This window comes from Mustelus asterias, chromosome 2 (assembly GCF_964213995.1).
Source record: "Mustelus asterias chromosome 2, sMusAst1.hap1.1, whole genome shotgun sequence".
Lineage (NCBI taxonomy): Eukaryota > Metazoa > Chordata > Chondrichthyes > Carcharhiniformes > Triakidae > Mustelus > Mustelus asterias.
This window is the reverse complement of record NC_135802.1, coordinates 152,861,956-152,883,347: the sequence shown is the minus strand read 5'-3', so window position 1 is coordinate 152,883,347 and position 21,392 is coordinate 152,861,956. Positions and strand designations below refer to the sequence as shown.

General features: G+C 43.6%; 1 protein-coding gene and 1 long non-coding RNA gene across 4 annotated transcripts in view; both read left to right on the top strand.

Moving 5' to 3' along the window:
* The window catches only part of LOC144479753 (uncharacterized), a 79,890-nt gene extending 67,455 nt beyond the window's left edge, over positions 1-12,435 (top strand). The window contains exon 2 of the long non-coding RNA XR_013495560.1: positions 11,815-12,435. This is a non-coding gene — a long non-coding RNA (uncharacterized LOC144479753). The remainder of the gene's footprint in view (positions 1-11,814) is intronic.
* The window catches only part of LOC144479675 (leukocyte elastase inhibitor-like), a 41,536-nt gene extending 29,101 nt beyond the window's left edge, over positions 1-12,435 (top strand). For all 3 annotated transcript variants that reach the window (XM_078198695.1, XM_078198688.1, XM_078198703.1), the window contains exons 6-7: positions 7,121-7,285; positions 10,241-12,435. In XM_078198695.1, the coding sequence (XP_078054821.1) occupies positions 7,121-7,285; positions 10,241-10,645 (570 nt within the window). In that variant the 3' untranslated portion in view covers positions 10,646-12,435. The remainder of the gene's footprint in view (positions 1-7,120; positions 7,286-10,240) is intronic.
* Positions 12,436-21,392: the final 8,957 nt, after the last annotated feature.

Here is a 21,392-nt window from a genome sequence, read left to right as displayed (position 1 = left end):
GCTTGGGGCACTGTCTGTGTGGAGTCTGCACATTCTCCCCGTGTCTGCGTGGGTTTCCTCCGAGTGCTCCGGTTTCCTTCCTCTGAAAGACATGCTGGTTAGGTGGATTGGCCATGCTAAATTCTCCCTCCGTGTACCCGAACAAGCGCCAGAGTGTGGCAGCTAGGGGATTTTCACAGTAACTTCATTGCAGTGTTAATGTAAGCCTAATTTGTGACACTAATACATGAACTTAAACTTGATGACAAGGCCTGCCAATGGGGCCAGGGCTGCAAGTGGCATCAGACTCTGTCAGTGACAGTGGCAATTTGTGTGTGTTTAGACTTTTATTCGGTATATTGAGGTGGACTTGGGAAATGAGGAGAGAGTGAGAAGGCAGAAGTCCTTTAAATTGGCCCTGGCTAACTTCTGACCATGGCACGTTGCCCCTCTCCCGCATGCCATCCTATCGGGCATGGCGCACTCCCCTTCACACTGCTTAATTGCTCTCCTTCCTGCCGGCCAGCCGCTAATCGGAAACTGATGGCTTCTGGATCCCAATGGGATAACAGGAAGAGGTAGATGATCAGCCATGATTTATTTGAATGGCGGAGCAGGCTTGATGGGCTGAATGGTCACTCCTGCTTCAATTTCTGGTGTTCTGAAACCAGGGTTACTTGCCATGTGATTTTTTTTTTTCCCCATGTGAATGATCTCCAATGGGAACCTTTGACATTTTTATGCTCCCTGCGGACCAAATTGAATTAGTTGTGCAATGGAAACCATGACAATGGCTAAACTTGGCGGCGAGCTTGGATCTTGGAGAGCTCTGCTAGTCTGTAACTTTCCACCAGTTTGCAAAACCCCATTAGTTGGGGGGGGGGGGACTGGATTTCCAGCCTGACTTTTTTTAAAATCCTGGATTCTCATCCTCAACAAAGGATCCCATTGGTCTCCAAAGCCTAGTTCACAAGATCAGGTTTTGGAAAACTTTTAAATTTAATTGTTCGTCGGGAAGTTTGATCCACCTTGGACCCAAGAACAAAATTCCCCTAGCGTCCTTTCCTCTGCCAGGAAAGGTGATTTTACATTCCCTGCCCACCATGCTTCCTGTTGCTGGCTGGACTGGAAGGTTCAAGATGATTAGTTTATTGTGTTTGTTGAGGAGCAGCACTGAATCCAAACCAAAGGTGAATTTAGTGCCAACTTAAGTTATTGAAAGTACCTGAAATAAGGGAAATCAAGGGAAAAATGAAAGACATCTCCAACAACAATTAAAACCTTAAGGAATGGGGCCCCGCAAAGTTGAGTTTGTGCCAGAGAGGTTGTTTGGTTGTAATTTGCACGATTATAAAGGGTACTTGTACTGGAATGCAAAAACTAACGGGGCATCTCTGATTGCAACTTTCACATTGCTGTGTTTAATGTGACCTGTCCAGTCACCAGAAGCACCCCTCTGAGTTGCACTTCAACTCAGTGCCATCTGATCTCTCCCATTTATCTCTAGCAGTACATGCTCAAATTGAAAGGAACCGGTAAGTGATACCACTCCAGGATCTGTGCTGTGGCATCAATAGTTCAGTATATATTGATTAATGACTGGGATAACACAATGAGAATGCTATATCTGAATTTGCTAATGACATAATTGTACATTAGTGTTATTAAGGAGCATAAAATTGCAAAGAGATATCAATAAATGGGCAAGACTATGGTGGATAGATTTCAATCCATACAAGTGCGAGGTCATTGACCTTGGAGCAAAAAAAGATAAAACCTAATACTCAAGATGAAAAGCTCGGAGGGGTATGAAGAGATTTGGGAGATAATGTACGTGAATCTCTGAAATATCGCAGACGAGTACAAATATATCTAAGACTATTGGAACATTGACCTTATTCTGGCTCGCCAGACACACAAATGTTGCTACACCTATACAAAGCCCTGTTTATAACACATCTGGGGAGCTATGTGCAATTCTGGGCACTACACCATTTAGAAGGGATATATTGACCTTGGAAGAGCAAAGTAGATTCAGCAGAGTTACCAGGGCTCCAAAGGTTGGGCTGTATGAACCAGACTATTATATGCAGTGAATGCTTTGCTAAAATACTTAATAGGCTGCAAGATGTTCTGGGGCATAGAGTCAGAGGTTTACAGCATGGAAACAGGCCCTTCGGCCCAACTTGTCCATGCCGCCCTTACTTTTTTTTTAAAACCCTAAGCTAATCCCAATTGCCCGTATTTAGCCCACATCCCTCTATACCCATGTAACTAAATGCTTTCTGAAAGATAAAATTGTACCTGCCTCTACTCCTACCTCTGGCAGCTTGTTCCAGACACTCACCACCCTCTGTGAAAAAATTGCCCCTCTGGACACTTTTGTATCTCTCCCCTTTCACCTTAAACCTATGCCCTCTAGTTTTAGACTCCCCTACCTTTGGGAAAAGATATTGACTATCTACCTTGTCTATGCCCCCCATTATTCTATAGACCTCTGTAAGGTCACCCCTCAGCCTCCTACGCTCCAGAGAAAAAAGTCCCAGTCTATTCAGCCTCTCCTTATAACTCAATCCATCAAGTCCCGGTAGCATCCTAGTAAATCTTTTCTGCACTTTCTAGTTTAATAATATCCTTTCTATAATATGGTGACCAGAATTGCACACAGTATTCCAAAGTGTGGCCTGACCAATGTTTTGTACAACTTCAAGACGCCCCAACTCCTGTATTCAATGCTCTGACCGATGAAACCAAGCATGCCGAATTCCTCCTTCACCACTCTGTCCACCTGTGACTCCACTTTTCAAGGAGCTATGAACATGTACCCCTAGATTTCTTTGTTCTGTAACTCTCCCCAGTGCCCTACCATTAACTGAGTAAGTCCTGCCCTGGTTCAATCTCCCAAAATGCATTACCTCGCATTTTGTCTAAATTAAATTCCATCTGCCATTCGTCAGCCCACTGGCCCAATTGATCAAGATCCCGCTGCAATTGGAGATAGCCTTCCTCACTGTCCACAATGCCATCAATCTTCGTGTCATCTGCAAACTTACTAACCATGCCCCCTATATTCTCCTCCAAATCATTAATATAAATGACAAATAACAGTGGGCCCAGCACTGATCCCTGAGGCACACCGCTGGTCACAGGCCTCCAGTTTGAAAAACAACTCTCTACAACCACCCTCTGGCTTCTGTTAAGAAGCCAATTTTGTATCCATTTAGATACCTCACCCTGGATCCCGTGAGATTTAACTTTATGCAACAAACCTACCATGCGGTACCTTGTCAAAGGCCTTGCTAAAGTCCATGTAGACAACATCAACTGCACTGCCCTCATCTACCTTCTTGGTTACCCCTTCAAGAAACTCAATCAAATTGTGAGACATGATTTTCCACTCACAAAGCCATGCTGACTGTTCCTAATCAGTCCTTGTGTCTCTAAATGCCTGTAGATCCTGTCTCTCAAAATACCTTCCAACAAATTACCCACCACAGATGTGAGGCTCACTGGCCTGTAGTTTCCAGGCTTTTCCCTGCAGCCCTTTTAAACAAAGGCACAACATTTGCCACTCTCCAATCTTCAGGCACCTCACCCGTGACAATTGATGATTCAAATATCTCGGCTCGGGGACCCGCAATTTCCTCCCGAGCCTCCCACAACGTCCTGGGATATACCTCATCAGGTCCTGCAGATTTATCTACCTTGATGCGCTTTAAGATTTCCAGCACCACCTCCTCTGTAATATGTACACTCCTCAAGACATCAATATTTAATTCCCCAAGTTCCCTAACATCCATGATTTCCTCAACAGTAAACACTGATGAGAAATATTCATTTAGGATCTCACCCAACTCTTGTGGATCCGCACATAGATGACCTTGTTGATCCTTAAGAGGTCCTACTCTCTCCCTTGTTACTCTTTTGCCCTTTATGTATTTGTAAAAGCTCTTTGGATTCTCCTTTGCCTTATCTGCCAAAACAATGTCATGTCCCCTTTTTGCCCTCCTGATTTCTCTCTTAACTCTACTCCTACACCCCCTATACTCCAGCTGCCTATGCACGTCATGTGCCTCTTTCTTCTTGACCGGGGCCTCAATATCCCGAGTCATCCAGGGTTCCTGACTTCTGCCAGCCTTGCCCTTCACTCTAAGAGGAATGTGTTTACTCTGAACCCTGGTTAACACACTTTTGAAAGCCTGCCACTTACCAGATGTCCCTTTGGCTTTCCACAGACTCCCCCCAATTAACTTTTGAAAGTTCCTGCCTGATACCATCAAAATTGGCCTTGCCCCAATTTAGAATATTAACTTTTGGGACAGACCTATCATTCTCCATAGCTATCTTAAAACTAATAGAATTATGGTCACTGGTCCCAAAGTGATCCCTCACTAACACTTCTGTCACCTGCCCTTCCTTATTTACCAAGAGGAGGTCAGGTTTTGCCCCCTCTCTAGTCGGGCCATCCACATACTGAATGAGAAATTCCTCCTGAATACACTCAACAAATTTCTCTCCATCCAACCCTCTAATACTATGGCTGTCCCAGTCAATGTTGGGAAAATTAAAATCTCCAACTATTACCACCCTATTTTTCTTGGAGCTATCTGTAATCTCCTTACATATTTGCTCCTCAATTTCCCGCTGACTATTTGGGGGCCTATAGTACAACCCGATCAAAGTGATTTCCCCCTTCTTATTTCTCAGTTCTACCCATATAGACTTGGTGGCCGAACCCTCGGATATATCCCCCCTCAGTACGGCCGTGATGCTTTCCCTAATCAAAAGTGCAACTCCCCCTCCTCTCTTACCCCCTGTTCTATCTTTCCTATAGCATCTGTACTCTGGAACATTAAGCTGCCAGTCCTGTCCCTCCCTTAGCCATGTTTCAGTAATTGCTATAATATCCCAGTCCCACGTACCCATCAATGCCCTGAGTTCATCTGCCTTGCCTGTCAGGCCTCTTTCATTGAAATAAATGTAGTTTAATCTGGACTTCCCTTGCTCTCTGTCTTGCTTCTGTCTGATCTGTCTGGTACTAGGATTACTGACACTGCCTTTAGTAATTAATGTGCTCTCTTTAACTCCCGTGCTGTCCTCAAACTTCTCTTCTGTCTCCCTACTGCTTTGGATCCCACCCCCCTGCCAAACTAGTTTAAACCCTCCCGAGTGGCTCTAGCAAATCTCCCCGCCAGGATGTTAGTACCCCTCCAGTTCAAATGTAATCCATCCCTCTTGAACAGATCAGCCCTTCCCCAGAAAATATCCCAATGATCCAAAAATCTAAATCCCTGCCCCCTGCACCAGCTCTCGAGCCAGGCATTCATCTGCCTAATCCTCCTATTCCTACTCTCTATAGCATGTAGTACCGGTAGTAGTCCTGAAATTACTACCTTCGAGGTCCTGCACATTAGCCTTCTCCCTAACTCTCTATATTCACATTTCAGGACCTCATCCCTTTTCCCACCTATGTTGAGGTTATGAAAGGTGATACATTTTTTAAGGCTTATTTTTCTTTGAATACAGAAGGTTTGGAAGTGATTTGATTTGAAGGTTCTTTGTTGAATTTTTGAAAATGGGTTGGTAGGGGAGATATTGAGGGAAACATTTTCTGCCGGTGGATTTCAGCCAGGACAAGGGGACGTGACCCTAAAGTCAATTGGGCTGTTCAGTAGCAAACCTCTAAAGCAAGCCCTTTCCACACAGCAGTAGGTGTGTACTCAATGAATCATTTTAAAATGTGACTGATAGATTTTTGTAGTTCAGTCAGGGGTATGAATGGATATGGAGTCAGAGTGGGTGGATGGGATGAGGATACAGATCAACGAGAATCCCATTGAATAAATAGTGGAATGCACTAGGTCTGGATAGCTACTGTTTTTTCCTATGTTACTAATTTGGGACTTAATTGTCCTCGTTGCTGCATTCAAAATCTTGAGCTGCTTTGCCAACCCATAGGGACCTGAATTTGCTCGGCATCTCCTGGTATCTGCTGTTAGGCTTGCCCTTGCACACTTCATCTCAAGTATAATTGGCCATGAAGTTTCTGATGAGGGCAGATGAGTGGGAAATGGGGCATCTGTGGCACACTGGTTAGCACTGCTGTCTCTCAGCGCCAAGGACCCGGATTTGATTCTGGCCTTGGGTGCCTGTCTGTATGGAGTTCTCCTCGTGTCTGCGTAGGTTTTCTCCCAAAGTCCAAAGACGTGCAGGTTAGGTGGATTGGCCAAGCTAAATTGAGCTTTTGGGAGAGAGTTTCCCGTCCTGCTAGCAATGGGAATTGTCGTGGCTGGGGGGGGGGCAGGCCATGCAAAGGTCCATTAACCTCTGGTGAGACTTTACAGTTTTGGGGCGAGTCCTAGGTTTTAGGGTGATTAGTGGGGTAAATACATGGGGTTATGGGGATGGGGCCTGGGTGGGATTGTTGTCGGTGCAGGCTCGATGGGCTGAATGGCCTCCTGTAGGGATTCTATGATCCGGACCCTGAATGAAAAGGGCAACCAACAGTATTATCCCCTTAACCAATGAAATTTAAGGATTAGAAAATAAACGCAGGACAGTGAAGGGTGAATGACTGGTCAGATTCAGGAAGAAATCAAGTCATTTTTCTTCACGGCAGAATTGTAGGAAACCTCAAAAATAACACCCTTTTTTTTCCTAAATGACATAACTACACTGATTAGATGTTTATATGATAAAAGTAAAATATGTCTAGTTGGCTACATAATGCACGTGGAATTTAGTCCATTAAATTCATTGTTTGAATTTTGACAACTTCATCTAATTCTGGGGGCAACTTTCCCTCTAATTTCTCTTTAGCGAGCATGGCTGGCTTGATGCACTGCAAGGTCCCTTTAAGATTGGCTTATGGTCATACCTCTTTAAGGAACATTGCTTGAGCCTGGTCCATTTGTTCCCTGAGCTGCACGTTCCCTATCCTTGCATGCTGCAGCTTCCGAGGAAGCATGGATTCAGATACCATGTACAGCCGCCAACATTGAGAAGTGACAAAGCTGCCAGAGCAGTTCGACAATTGGTGGTACAAAGTGAAAAGGAAGCTTTACTTGGTAACCACATCCTCTGGGAATGTTTGGGTGAATGGTGCACTCTCGCATTGCTAATAGTCTTTGTTTGCTTGCAGAATGAAATTAGACCTGTGAAAATGATGCGCCAAAAAGCCAAGTTCAATATGACTTACATTCATGAAGTTAAGACCAAGGTACTTGAGCTCCCCTACGTCCAGAATGAGCTGAGTATGATCATCCTCTTGCCAGATATGGATGAGAACGCTAATGGGCTGGAAAATGTAAGTTGGAAACTTGAACATGAAATATTACCTCCAGATCTTAAGTGGAACAAATCAGTTGAGGGGATGGGTGGGGGAAATGGTTGATTAATTCGCCTCACTTCACCCAAAAATAAATCCACGTGATGGATGCCAATTGCATGATCACATGATTAGGCCTCTCCCAAAAAGTCCAAAACTGCTGAATTAGTTGAAAATTTCAAGACTTGAGAGATTACTATCTTGTTGGAGAAAAGGCTGGTAAATAAAGTTGGGGTATCGATTAATCAGAAAATGGTAAAATATTTTACAGATCCATCAATGAAAAGGAAGGCTCTGATAGAAATTGGACCACTTGAGGGACAGACAGGATACCACACAGTTGATGAGAAATGGCAGCAAATAATTATTTAATATTTCTTCAATATTCACCAGTGAAATAGAACAAGTGAACATGACATTAAATTATGAGATAAACACATTTAAAATGGGAGATGTATTAAACTTGAGAATAATGCATCGGCTGGCTTGAATCCATATTTTGAAATAATTTGGTTTTAAAGTTTATTTATTAGTGTCACAAGTAGGCTTACATTCACACTGCAATGAAGTTACTATGAACCCCCCCCCCCCCCCCCCTTCCGTCGCCACACTCTGGCGCCTGTTCAGTACACTGAGGGAGAATTTAGCATGGCCAATGCACCCAACCAGCACATCTTTTGGACTGTGGGAGGAAGCTAACTGAGGCATTATTGCACATATTTAATAAGTCATTAGTGCCAGAGGACTGGTGGAGAACTAATGTAATTACTATATTTAAGAAAAGGATGGAACATGGCCTCAATTATAGGTCAATCAGCTAAAATTGGTGGTCAGAAAAATAATAGAAACCCTAATGAATGAAATTTCAGTATGGATTTCGAGAGAAAATCTTGCTTGTACAACTGAAATTATTTTTGAGGTAAAAGAGTAAGCACAGGTAATCGTAGAATCATTACAGTGTGGAAGAGGCCATTCAGCCCATTGAGTCTGCATCGACTCTCTGACAGAGTACCTTAGCCAGGCCCTCTCCACTACACTTACCATGGCTAATTCACCTAACCTACACATCTTTGGACACTAGGGGGCAATTTATCATGGCCAATCCACCTAACCTGCATATCTTTGGAGTGTGGGAGGAAACCCATGCAGACATGAGGAGAATGTGCAAACTCCACCCAGACAGTCATCCAAGGCTAGACTTGAACCCGGGTCCCCGGTGCTGTGAGGCAGTAGTGCTAACCACTGTGTCACCCCAAATCGGAGTGGAGAACATGAGCAATGATCCCACCACTACCTCTCTCAACAGATCTGATTTACCTGGATTTTTCAAGTGCCCCGAAGGTTTAGAAACCCTACAGCACAGAAAGAGGCCATTTAGCCCATCGAGTCTGCACCGACCACCATCCCACCCAGGACCTACTCCCATATGCCTACATATTTACCCACTAATCCCTCTAACCTACGCATCTCAGGACACTAAGGGCAATTTTTAGCATGGCCAATCAACCTAACCCGCACATCTTTTGGACTGTGGGAGGAAACCGGAGCACCCGGAGGAAACCCACGCAGACACGAGGAGAATGTGCAAACTCCACACAGACAGTGACCCAAGCCGGGAATCGAACCCAGGTCCCTGGAGCTGTGAAGCAGCAGTGCTAACCACTGTGCTACCGTGCTGCGTTTAATGAATAATATCAGAGAATGTGGAGTTGGGGACAAGTGACAGAATGATTGCTTGTTGGTTTCAAGACACAGTGGAAAGTGGGGAAATACAGGCGAGTTATTCAGATTGGCAGAAGGTGGGAAGTAGTGTTTCAAATGGATGAATGCTGGAACCACAGCTGGCCACAGTTTTTTTATATGAATGATTTGTTCTAAATTGGGAGGAGTGGTCAGTACTGAAGAGGACTGCAACAAATTGCAGGAGGACATTTAATAATTTTCCAATTATTTGCTCATTCTGCCAGTTTAGGTTCAACACACAAATGAGTGATAGCAATAGGGAATTCGCATTACTTGGACATCCTGGGTTTAGGTTGGTAGATGTAAAAAGGAATGAGTGCAGATACATCAATCACTAGTTAGCAAGGCCATTAAAAAAACACAAGCACTAGCCTATATTTCTGGAGGTACAGAATTGGAAAGTAGGGAATTAATGCTAAGCATGTATCAGCCTTTGTTAAACCATCTGTGAAGTGGTCTGAACTGGTCTTGTATACTTTTAAAAATGGAACACCAGTAAAATGGGGAAATAAGAATACTGGTTGGAACTGTTTTCCTTCTGGGTGTCATAAAAGGATATGGAGGCACAGAAGATTAGGTGAAGTTTTATAGAATTCCTACAGTACAGAAGGAGGCCATTTGTCCCATCGAGTCTGTACCGACCACAGTTCCACCCAGACCCAGTTCCTGTAACCCCACACACTTATCCTGCTAATCCCCCGACACTAGGGTCAATTTAGCATGGCCAATCCACCTAACCTGCGCATCTTTGGTGTGTGGGAGGAAACCGGAGCACCCGGAGGAAACCCACGCAGACGCACAGAATGTGCAAACTCCACACAGTGATCCGAGGCTGGAATTGAACCCGGGTCCCTGGCACTGAGGGGCAGCAGTGCTTAACCACTGTGCCACCATATTGTTTACAGGGGTGAAACCAAAAATACCATGGTATACAAATCAGGAAAGGATTGATGGGCTGGGTTTCTTCCTCGGGGCGGGCGGGCGGGGGGCGGGGGGGGGGGGGTAACCCAATAGAAGCCTTTAAAATTATGGAAGGTTCTGGACTGACTGCCACAAAACAAATAAGGTAACAGACTGGCAGCAAAGACATGCATAGAAAGTAATTCCGATTCAGTGTTACTGTTTTAAATGCGTTGTATAAAGGTTGGTATCCGGATCGTTTCAACGTTTGGGTTCATTTTTATTTTTAAGCTTCAAAATCAACTCACTTTTGACAGCCTCATGGATTGGACCAACCCAGACAAGATGGAAAATGTGGAGGTGAAAGTGGTACTGCCCAAATTCAAGCTGGAGGAGAAATATAACCTTGAATCCACCCTGACCCTAATGGGGATGGAGGACGCTTTCAGTTCCTCACAAGCTAACTTCTCGGGGATGACCAAGAACAATGACCTGTACCTGTCGAAGGTTGTTCACAAAACCTTTGTGGAAGTCAATGAAGAAGGCACTGAAGCAGCTGGAGCCACGGCAGCTATCATCATGTTGCGATGTGCGATGATTACGCCAGATTTTGTGGCTGATCACCCATTCCTGTTCTTCATCAGGCATAACAAAACACGCAACATTTTGTTTTTTGGCAGGCTGTCCTCCCCTTAAATCGTGGCACCCCCGTAGCTATTGCCACCCAACCCTGCTCGAATCAATTGGGTAATGTCCAAACAAGTGGTTTTCCAAGTGAGCTCAGTAGAACCGTTGACAATTCAGTGGATCTATAGGGTACTTACTGGATAGGACTTCAATAGTAGTTGAGAGAGATGGGCTAAAATGCTAAATGATTTTTAATTAAGTCATAAAATTACTAATTTAATTTAATACTCATCGCTGAATAAAAATTTACTCAGAGGGTCATGTTGAAAATCACATTGTTTGGTAAGGCAAAGGATCTATATTCGGGAATACAGATGTTTGAAAAATCAGTTGTCGAGACATTTTAATTGTTTTAAAAAGCTAATGGCTATTTCCATTATGCAGTGTAATAAGAGGACCAAAGTCATATGATCTGGGATAGTCTGATTTTTTTTTTGACATCCTATCTGGTTTAATGGTGCTTTATTCCAAAATGAAATACAGTACTGTATCTTAATTCATCCAGGCAAACAATACCATGCCCTCAAACCCCATTGCAACATTTTAACAGTTGCATCAATGATCTTAATTTGGTACTGTATCAGAAGCTTCCTTCAAGTTTTGCTCAGTTTTTGAATAAGTACCTAAATTTACGTGTGTAATCCCATATCCTGTTGTATTCTATGATGTGGATATGTCAGTGTTGGATTGGGGGGGGAACACAATGAGAGGTCACATGACACCAGGTTATAGTCTAACGGGTTTATTTGAAATCATAAGCTTTCGGAGCGCTGCTCCTACCGCGGGTGAAGTGGAGAGAGGTGTGCAGGCACAGAATATATAGACAGAATGACTATAGCCCGACACTAACAGGTAATCAAGAGTGTCAAAGGATAAATACAGACAGTGTAAGCCGGGTGAAGAACAAGTCTTTACAAGTAAACACGAGTACTAACAGATAAATGCAAGCAGTTAAGTATAATTATCTATTAGCATTCAGCTGGCCTACACTGTCTGTACTTACTCTTTGTCATTCTTGATTACCTAGGCAGCACAGTGGTTAACACTGCTGCCTCACAGCGCCAGGGACCCGGGTTCAATTCCTAGCTTGGGTCACTGTCTGTGTGGAGTTTGCACATTCTCCCTGTGTCTGCGCGGGTTTCCTCCGGGTGCTCCGGTTTCCTCCCACAGTCTGGAAGACGTGCTGGTTAGGTGCATTGACACGAACAGGCGTCGAAGTGTGGTGACTAGGGGAATTTCACAGTAACTTCATTGCCGTGTTAATGTAAGCCTTACTTGCGACTAATAAATTAGCCCGACACTAACAGTTAAAGTTATCCTCACTCCGTCTATATATTCTGTGCCTGCGCACCTCTCTCCACTTCACCTGAGAAAGGAGCAGTGCTCCGAAAGCTTGTTGTTTCAAATAAACCTGTCAAACTGTGACTGGTGTCGTGTGACCTCCTGTATTGCATTCTAGATTAACCTTTTCTATTCTCTTAACTGTCTTGTGCAACTTCTACAGATTACTTTGCCTTCTGTCCAGAAGAAAAACTCCAATAATCGGAGTGTTTCATGTTCCGAACTATTTTTGAGGTGCAGTGAGTGTGGCTATGGATATTAAAGTTTTACAGCAAGGAGTGTTCAAACCTCTGGAGAAAAGAATTTAATTAAGAATACCAAAATGGGTATCAGGTTTTTTGCTGTGTACAATGCCTTCATTTAGCCTTAACCTATATTATGGAGGTTGCAAGTTTTCAAAACTTATCATTGAAGCGCTATTGCAATTGATGCCAGAATAAAAGAAACTTTGCATTTGCCTCATGTTTACTCCATTTGTTCATGACTGTGGGTGGTGCAGTAGTTTGGCACTGCTGCCTCACAGCGCCAGGGACCTGGGTTCGATTTCCAGCTTGGGTCACTGTCTCTGTGGAGTTTGCACGTTCTCCCCATGTCTGCTTTGGTTTCCTCCGGGTGCTCCGGTTTCCTCCCACAGTCCGAAAGACTTACCGGTTAGGTGCATTGGTCATGCTAAATTCTCCCTCCCGTGTACCCAAACAGGCGCCAGAGTGTGGCAACTAGAGGACTTTTGATATCCGTGGAAAAAAGCATCCAGGAATATCCCCAGCCAGAGCTGGCAAGCCTAGTCAGGTATCGATGAGGGTTTATGATTGACAAGTTCTGTGCAGAACTCAAGGTTCCATATTGTCTGCTTTCAATCTGACTGAGCAGCCGGGGGAGTGCTGGAGTCAGGGGAACAAAGTGTTTCTCCAGCTCAAATGCAGTAGCTTTGGAGACCCCAAGAAATGGTACAATATGTTGTTTTGGCTGGGGTTTCTGCTGCTCTTGCGTGGCAGTGGACCTCCAGGAGAAACACCACAGCAACTCACCTGTTCCAAGCTGACTTTCGATTTCACCTTTTCAAATGAATTTTAAAAATCAGATTCAGAAAAGACCGAATGTTGTTCACAATGTTGAGTCCCATCGGGGATGGACCATGGGAGGAAATTCTCATTGGGGGGAAATGGTCATAATGTTTCCCCAAATCAGCTCCAGCAGTCATTGAGTGTTGGGTGTGTCTGCAGTTTTCACTCTAACACAGCCATGTCCTCCTGCACTTTTCAGTGTATCTATAGTCATTTGATCTGTATTCAGGAGAGGTTCTGGGTTTATAATTGGGGGGGGCTCTCCCAGGTTTTGCTAAACTGACATGTACACTTCTCAAGTTTTGTAGGAGTTAATTCTGCAACAAGATTTTTATTTCATCATTAAAATTACATTCCTTGTTTGCTTCAAAATCCAATTCATGGTCCCCTCAAGGGAGACAAACGAGGTCCAAGCTGACCAGATACGGCATTGCACCCCATCTTGGGCTCGATCTGATGCTTGATCTTAGCCAAAAGGCCAAGACAAAATCAAAAGCAGGAAATTCCTTGTTTGTGTCAGAAGAGGAGTGTCTCCCCTGTGATGGACAACACGGGAGTCCTATCAACTCTAGGGTGGGAGGGGAGTTACTCTGGGTTTAAAATCTGCTGCAGAGACAGCACACAGCGGAGTGAACACAGAGAGAGTGTGTTGGATGCTGAAAGATGGAAGGTAAGGCTTTCTGTTTCACCCAGGGGGTTTAATCTGCTGACATTTCCCTGCGAGCGCTACAAACCTGATCAATTCCCCTTTCAGTGGATCAGAGAAGCAGCCCCATCCCTTCCTTCTGGCTGGACTGTCAGCAAACCACACCCAGGATAGGGAAACCGCACCCTGTTCCACTTTGGGAATTGTCACCAAGCTCTTCATTTCCCGTCTGAAATAAACCAGGGAAATTTGCCACCCTCAATCCTGACTGAAGAGTGGTGATATTTTTATGGTCCTGCCAAAAAAAGGTGACTGGTTCTGATGAAACCTCACAGTCCTGAAAGATTAAGTTTGTTTCTCCACAGAAAAGTTGTTGAGTATTTCCAACATTTTCTTTTTGCTGCTGACATTCCAACAAGTGCGGTATTTTTGGGATAAGTAGACACTGGGGTAACTGGAAAGGTTGTGGATTTTTATCATGTATACATTCATATATAGATATTCATATTCTATACAGTCGTATCACGTAGACATTTTTATCCCATACATTATCATTGTCATTCATATGTACACATTCTTATCCTATGCATTCATATTCTAAATGTTCATTTCATATATGGACATTCTTATCCTATACATTTATATCATATGGACAATCAAATCCTAGACATTCTTATACAGATGTTCATATCCTATACATTTGTATCCTCTAGACATTCATATCACATACCTAAATGCGAGAAGCATTTGGAATAAGATTGTTGTGGGAAAAATCCACTAGTAGTCAGACTTCGAGATTCCAAAAATACGATTTATTAAACGGAGCTCCGGGAGATAAGGCACATGTTCGTAGAACACCTTTTCTCACTAGTATGTCGGGAGCGGTTCATTTTTATACCCTTTACACAATGGGTAAGCCGGTGATTCGAACATTATCACATCGTTTAAGTGAGTACAAGCATTTAACATTTTATGAATGGATACATTTCCTCCTGTTTACATCAGTACAAACAGGTTTTGACATTTAACATTTTATGAATGGGTACATCTCCTTATGTCTGTATCTATTAATGGCTAGTTTCGTCTCGTTCAGGTGCTAATCGGTTCCCTCGCATTCATATTTTCCCGCGTTCCTCTAACGTTAATCTAAGCTCTTTGTTTCGGGTTTTCCTTATCTTAAAAGATGTTTTGACCCTTGGCTTGGCTTCCTGAGGTGTTTGTTTGCTATGAGTCACTGTCTGTGATTTGGAAATGGTTTGTCTGTTAGGTTTTGACTTTGATTTCTGAACAGCGGGAGCCTGTGTCTGCTTTTCTGGCTGCTTTTCCAGTTAACCCTTTATGTGCCAGGCAGCCATTTTAAAGTGTGCTTTCTTGTATTGCCATTTTAAAGTGTGCTTCCTTGTATTTTTCCCCTTACAAAGATGGTAGAATGTTTGTGCCGGAGAGATTTCGGAATACAGAATTTTTCTATTTAAATATAAATGTTTACCAGAAGTGAATATAAAATTCAGTGCATTTTTAAAAAAGACAATAGACTAATGGCTGAGAGATCAGTATATGATGGGACCCTGAGCCAAAACAGAATCCTCTGCTGAGGAGGAATCTGCAAAATGATCCATTCTGGATGAACTTCTCAAATCGGTAAAATTCAAATAAAATTAGGATCTGGTACAAAGTCCCAGGCTGCCAGAATAAGGATAAATTGCTCAGTTAAGTGATAGGAAGTTCATACAGGAAGAAGGTGAGTGGGAGACTTCAACCATCCAAAGACAAACAGAAATATACAAGTCCGGGATGCTAAATGTGTTAATCTTGATCTGTTGTCGGTAAAGGATAAGAACATAAGAACATAAGAAATAGGAGCAGGAGTAGGCCATCTGGCCCTTCGAGCCTGCCCTGCCATTCAACAAGATCATGCGAATCAGTTCCACTTACCCGCCTGCTCCCCATAGGTGATAGTCAGCATGGTTTTGTGGCAGGTAGGTCGTGCCTTACTAACCTTATTGAGTTTTTTGAGAAAGTGACCAAGGAGGTGGATGGGGGCAAGGCAGTGGACGTGGTATATATGGATTTTAGTAAGGCGTTTGATAAGGTTCACCATGGTAGGCTTCTGCAGAAAATGCAGATGTATGGGATTGGGGGTGATCTAGGAAATTGGATCAGGAATTGGCTAGCGGATAGGAAACAGAGGGTGGTGGTTGATAGTAAATATTCATCATGGAGTGCGGTTACAAGTGGTGTACCTCAGGGATCTGTTTTGGGGCCACTGCTGTTTGTAATATTTATTAATGATCTGGATGAGGGTATAGTTGGGTGGATTAGCAAATTTGCTGATGACACCAAAGTCGGTGGTGTGGTAGACAGTGAGGAAGGGTGTCGTAGTTTGCAGGAAGACTTAGACAGGTTGCAAAGTTGGGCCGAGAGGTGGCGGATGGAGTTTAATGCGGAGAAGTGTGAGGTAATTCACTTTGGTAGGAATAACAGATGTGTTGAGTATAGGGCTAACGGGAGGACTTTGAATAGTGTGGAGGAGCAGAGGGATCTAGGTGTATGTGTGCATAGATCCCTGAAAGTTGGGAATCAAGTAGATAAGGTTGTTAAGAAGGCATATGGTGTCTTGGCGTTTATTGGTAGGGGGATTGAATTTAGGAGTCGTAGCGTTATGTTGCAACTGTACACAACTCTGGTGCGGCCGCACTTGGAGTACTGTGTGCAGTTCTGGTCCCCACATTACAGGAAGGATGTGGAGGCTTTGGAGAGGGTGCAGAGGAGGTTTACCAGGATGTTGCCTGGTATGGAGGGGAGATCCTATGAGGAGAGGCTGAGGGATTTGGGATTGTTTTCGCTGGAAAGGCGGCGGCTAAGAGGGGATCTTATTGAAACATATAAGATGATTAGAGGTTTAGATAGGGTGGATAGTGATAGCCTTTTTCCTCTGATGGAGAAATCCAGCACGAGGGGGCATGGCTTTAAATTGAGGGGGGGTAGTTATAGAACCGATGTCAGGGGTAGGTTCTTTACCCAGAGGGTGGTGAGGGATTGGAATGCCCTGCCAGCATCAGTAGTAAATGCGCCTAGTTTGGGGGCGTTTAAGAGATCCGTAGATAGGTTCATGGACGAAAAGAAATTGGTTTAGGTTGGAGGGTCACAGTTTTTTTTTAACTGGTCGGTGCAACATCGTGGGCCGAAGGGCCTGTTCTGCGCTGTAATGTTCTATGTTCTATGTTCTATATCCCCTAATTCCCTTATTGATCAGAAAACTATCTACCTGTGATTTAAACATATTCAACGAGGAAGCCTCCACCACTTCAATGGGCAGAGAATTCCAGAGATTCACTACCCTCTGAGAGAAGAAGTTCCCCCTCAACTCTGTTCTGAACCGGCCCCCCCTTATTTTGAGGCTGTGCCCTCTAGTTCTGGTTTCCCTTCTAAGTGGAAAGAATCTCTCCACCTCTACCCTATCCAGCCCCTTCATTATCTTATATGTCTCTATAAGATCACCCCTCATCCTTCTAAACTCCAACGAGTACAGACCCAATCTGTTTAATCTCTCCTCATAAGCTACACCCCTCATCTCCGGTATCAACCTGGTGAACCTTCTCTGCACTCCCTCCAAGGCCAATATATCCTTTCGCAAATAAGGGGACCAAAACTGCACACAGTACTCCAGTTGCGGCCTCACCAGTGCCTTGTACAGTTGCAGCAAGACCTCCCTGCTTTTATATTCTATCCCCCTCGCGATAAAGGCCAACATTCCATTCGCCTTCTTGATCACCTGCTGTACCTGCAGACTGAGTTTTTGCGATTCGTGCACAAGGACCCCCAGGTCCCTCTGCACAGTCGCACGATGTAATTTTTCTCCATTTAAATAATCCAATTTACTATTATTTCTTCCAAAGTGGATAACCTCACATTTGCTAACGTTATATTCCATCTGCCAGATCCTCGCCCACTCGCTCAGCCTATCCAAATCTCTCTGCAGACTTTCCGCGTCTTCCACGCAATTCGCTTTCCCACTCACCTTCGTGTCATCAGCAAACTTGAATACCATAGATTCAGTCCCCTCCTCCAGATCATCTATGTGAATGGTAAACAATTGAGGCCCCAGCACCGATCCCTGCGGCACGCCACTGGTCACCAACTGCCAACCAGAAAAGCACCCATTTATCCCAACTCTCTGCTTCCTGTTAGATAGCCAATCCCCAATCCACGCCAACACCTTACCCCTAACTCCGTGTACCCCAATCTTCTGCAGCAACCTTTTGTGAGGATTCAGACAATGTACAAGAATTGAAACTTATGGCCTCCTCTGTTTCATAGAATCCCTGATGTGGAGATGCTGGCGTTGGACTGGGGTAAACACAGTAAGAGGTCTAACAACACCAGGTTAAAGTCCAACAGGTTTATTTGGTAGCAAAAGCCACGAGCTTTTGGAACCGACTGTCCCCCAAATTTTGCTACCAAATAAACCTGTTGGACTTTAACCTGGTGGTGTTAGACTTTTTACTCATAGAATCCCTACAGTGCAGAAGGAGGCCATTCAGCCCATCGAGCCTGCAACGACAACAATCCCACCCAGGACCTATCCCCATAACGTCACATATTTGGAGCAATTTAGCATAGCTAATCCACCTGATTGGCACGTCTTTGGCATGTGGGAGGAAACTGGAGCACCCAGAGGAAGCCCACACAGAAACAGGGAGAATATGGAAACTCCACACAGGCTCACCTGAGGCTGGAATCGAACCCGGGTCCCTGGTGCTGTGAGGCAGCAGTGCTAACCACTGTGCCACTGCCCATCATGATAAATGCCAAGCACAGTTTCTTAGACTGGATCGAAATCCAGGCTCCAAGGGAAAAGTCTGCTACTAAGTCCATACATTGATCGATTATTCAGTTAGCAAATTAAAACTCCATTATAAACAGCCAACACACCAGAACCACCCAGCAGTTTGGCAACAGCTGTGAAGAGAGAGGAACAGAGTTAACATTTCCATACAAACTTCCGGCAGAATGTTGACACCAGGCCACGTTATTATTTAGAGATATCTGGTTATTCGTATTTTGACAAGGAGCAAAGAGGAGGCTGTTTTGTTCCACATGGTGCCAAATGTTTCCAGATGTCCTCCAGGGATGGGCAATAAATGGGTTGGCCAGCAACACCCAAACCCTGTGAAACAAAAAAAAATAGAAAAAATAAACTCTCAGGTTACTGCAAGCATGCACACTTTAAAAATTTGAGATAAAACATTAACTGCACATTTCCAAGGCAATGGGTGTCTCATATAGATTGTTAGGGACCAGGTCAGAAACTCCATGGTATATTATGAAGTTAGTCTAAACCCCAACTTTCTTTGATTTTGGCATTATGGTGAGTATAAGTTGTTTCGTTCCAGGTATGATTCGATTGACCCACTAGGAAGTTTTTATTAAAACAAACTTCATTTAAGAACACCGTTAAAATATAACTAAAAGAATTAGCATAACTTTTACCAATTGAAAATACTTAAACATGATAAGGTATAATTCTTAACAGCTATCTATCTATGTAATTCCAATTTGAGCAATATCCCCATAGACATAAATCCTACTTCAGAATCAATTAGCATCAAAAACAGATATGCTCACATGGATGCTGTGTTTCCAGCCTTTTAACCCCTCTTAACAGATATATAACATGACACCTGCCTTCTGACTCCCATACAGCAGTTTCCAGAGAAAGATCTACTTTCAACCAGCAGAATGTCAGAGAAAGAGACCTATTTTCTGGCCGATCCCAGTTACCAAATCCAGAGAGGGAAAGATAGGCAAAGAGCTATTTTTTCTCTCTACAGATCCCAAACAGCAACCGAGCTGGGTTTCTCTCTGTGAACCTAGCCCCACCCAGTCACATGACCTTACTTGTCAATCAACCTAATCAAGCCCCACAATGAAAAACCCCAGGGGAAAGCACTAAAATAACAACTCTGCATTAGTTCAGATTAAAACAAACTTTCCAGTAATTAAGATCAATTGGGCTGCTGCAGTAACAACAGGGCTACTGGATACAGACAAAGTGGCACCAATAATAAAACAAACTGCTAAAACAAATCCAGCACAGGGAGTATGACACAAATACATTTCTTAAAGGCACAGTATCATCACAGGATGTTATTGTAGATTGTGCACCTACTTCATGGTTACAGGCAAATGTTTCCAATTTTACTTCTCTTTAGCTTTATGTTGAAGATACATAGAGTAGGATAATGCAGGACAAAGTATACAAGAAGAAATATTAGGTGTTTCTGATAAAGGTTCGGCAATAATCATGGGTGATTTTAATCTACATATAAACTGGAAGAATCAGATTGGCAGTGGTGGCTTGGGTGATTGAGACTGTTTCTTAGAGCTGGAACCAAATAGAGAGCAGATTATATTAGACTTGATGTTGTGTAATGTGACAGGATTAATTAATGACCTCAGAATGAAGGTGCCCCGAGGCAGCAGCAACAACAATACGATTGAATTTTTACACCCAGTATGAAAGGGAGAAGAGTGGGTCTAAGACTAGTATTTTAAACTTAGATAAGGTCAACAACATGGGCATGAAAGTTAGCTAGCTGAAGGGAACTGGGGTACATCAGTATAGAAGTAATGGCAGACATTTAAGGGGATATTTCAGAATATTCCGAATAGTTACATTCCCACTGTAAAGAAACATTCTAAGGGAAGGATCCAACATCCTTGGTTAACTCAAGGAGTTAGGGAAAGCATCAAACTTTAGGAAAAAGCATACTACTGTGGAAAGATGAGTGGCAGGTCAGACAATTGGTCAGAATTTAAAGAATGGCAGAGAATGACCAAAAGGTTAATGTGTAGAAAGAAATTAGAGTGTGACAGGAAGCTGGATAGAAGTTTAAAAATGAATAGCAAGAGTTTCTACAGGTCTTTAAAAGGAAAAAGAGTAATGAGAGTGTTGATCCTCTAGAGATTGACAATGGGGAGTTAATAGCAGATAGCAGGAAATTATGGATGAAATGAACAAATACTTTTCTTCTTTATTCACCAAGGAGGATGCAAAAACATTCCAGTACTAGCTGTAAATCAGGAGGTGGAGGGGAGAGAGGAACTTGGTGAAATTACAATCACTAGGGAAGCTATACTGAGCCAATTAATGGAGCTGCGGGCTGACAAGTCTCTGGATCCTGATGGATTTCACCCTAGGGTCTTAAAAGATGGGTTAATGAGACAGTAGATGCATTCGTGTTGGTTTTCCAAAACTCTCTAGATTCTAGAAAGGTTCCATCAGATTGGAAAAGTACAAATATAGAACATAGAACATAGAACAGTACAGCACAGAACAGGCCCTTCGGCCCACGATGTTGTGCCGACCTTCATCTGAAACCAAGATCAAGCTATCCCACTCCCTACCATCCTGGTGTGCTCCATGTGCCTATCCAATAACCGCTTAAATGTTCCTAAAGTGTCTGACTCCACTATCACTGCAGGCAGTCCATTCCACACCCCAACCACTCTCTGCGTGAAGAACCTACCTCTGATATCCTTCCTATATCTCCCACCATGAACCCTATAGTTATGCCCCCTTGTAATAGCTCCATCCACCCGAGGAAATAGTCTTTGAACGTTCACTCGATCTATCCCCTTCATCATTTTATAAACCTCTATTAAGTCTCCCCTCAATTTCCTCCACTCCAGAGAGAACAGC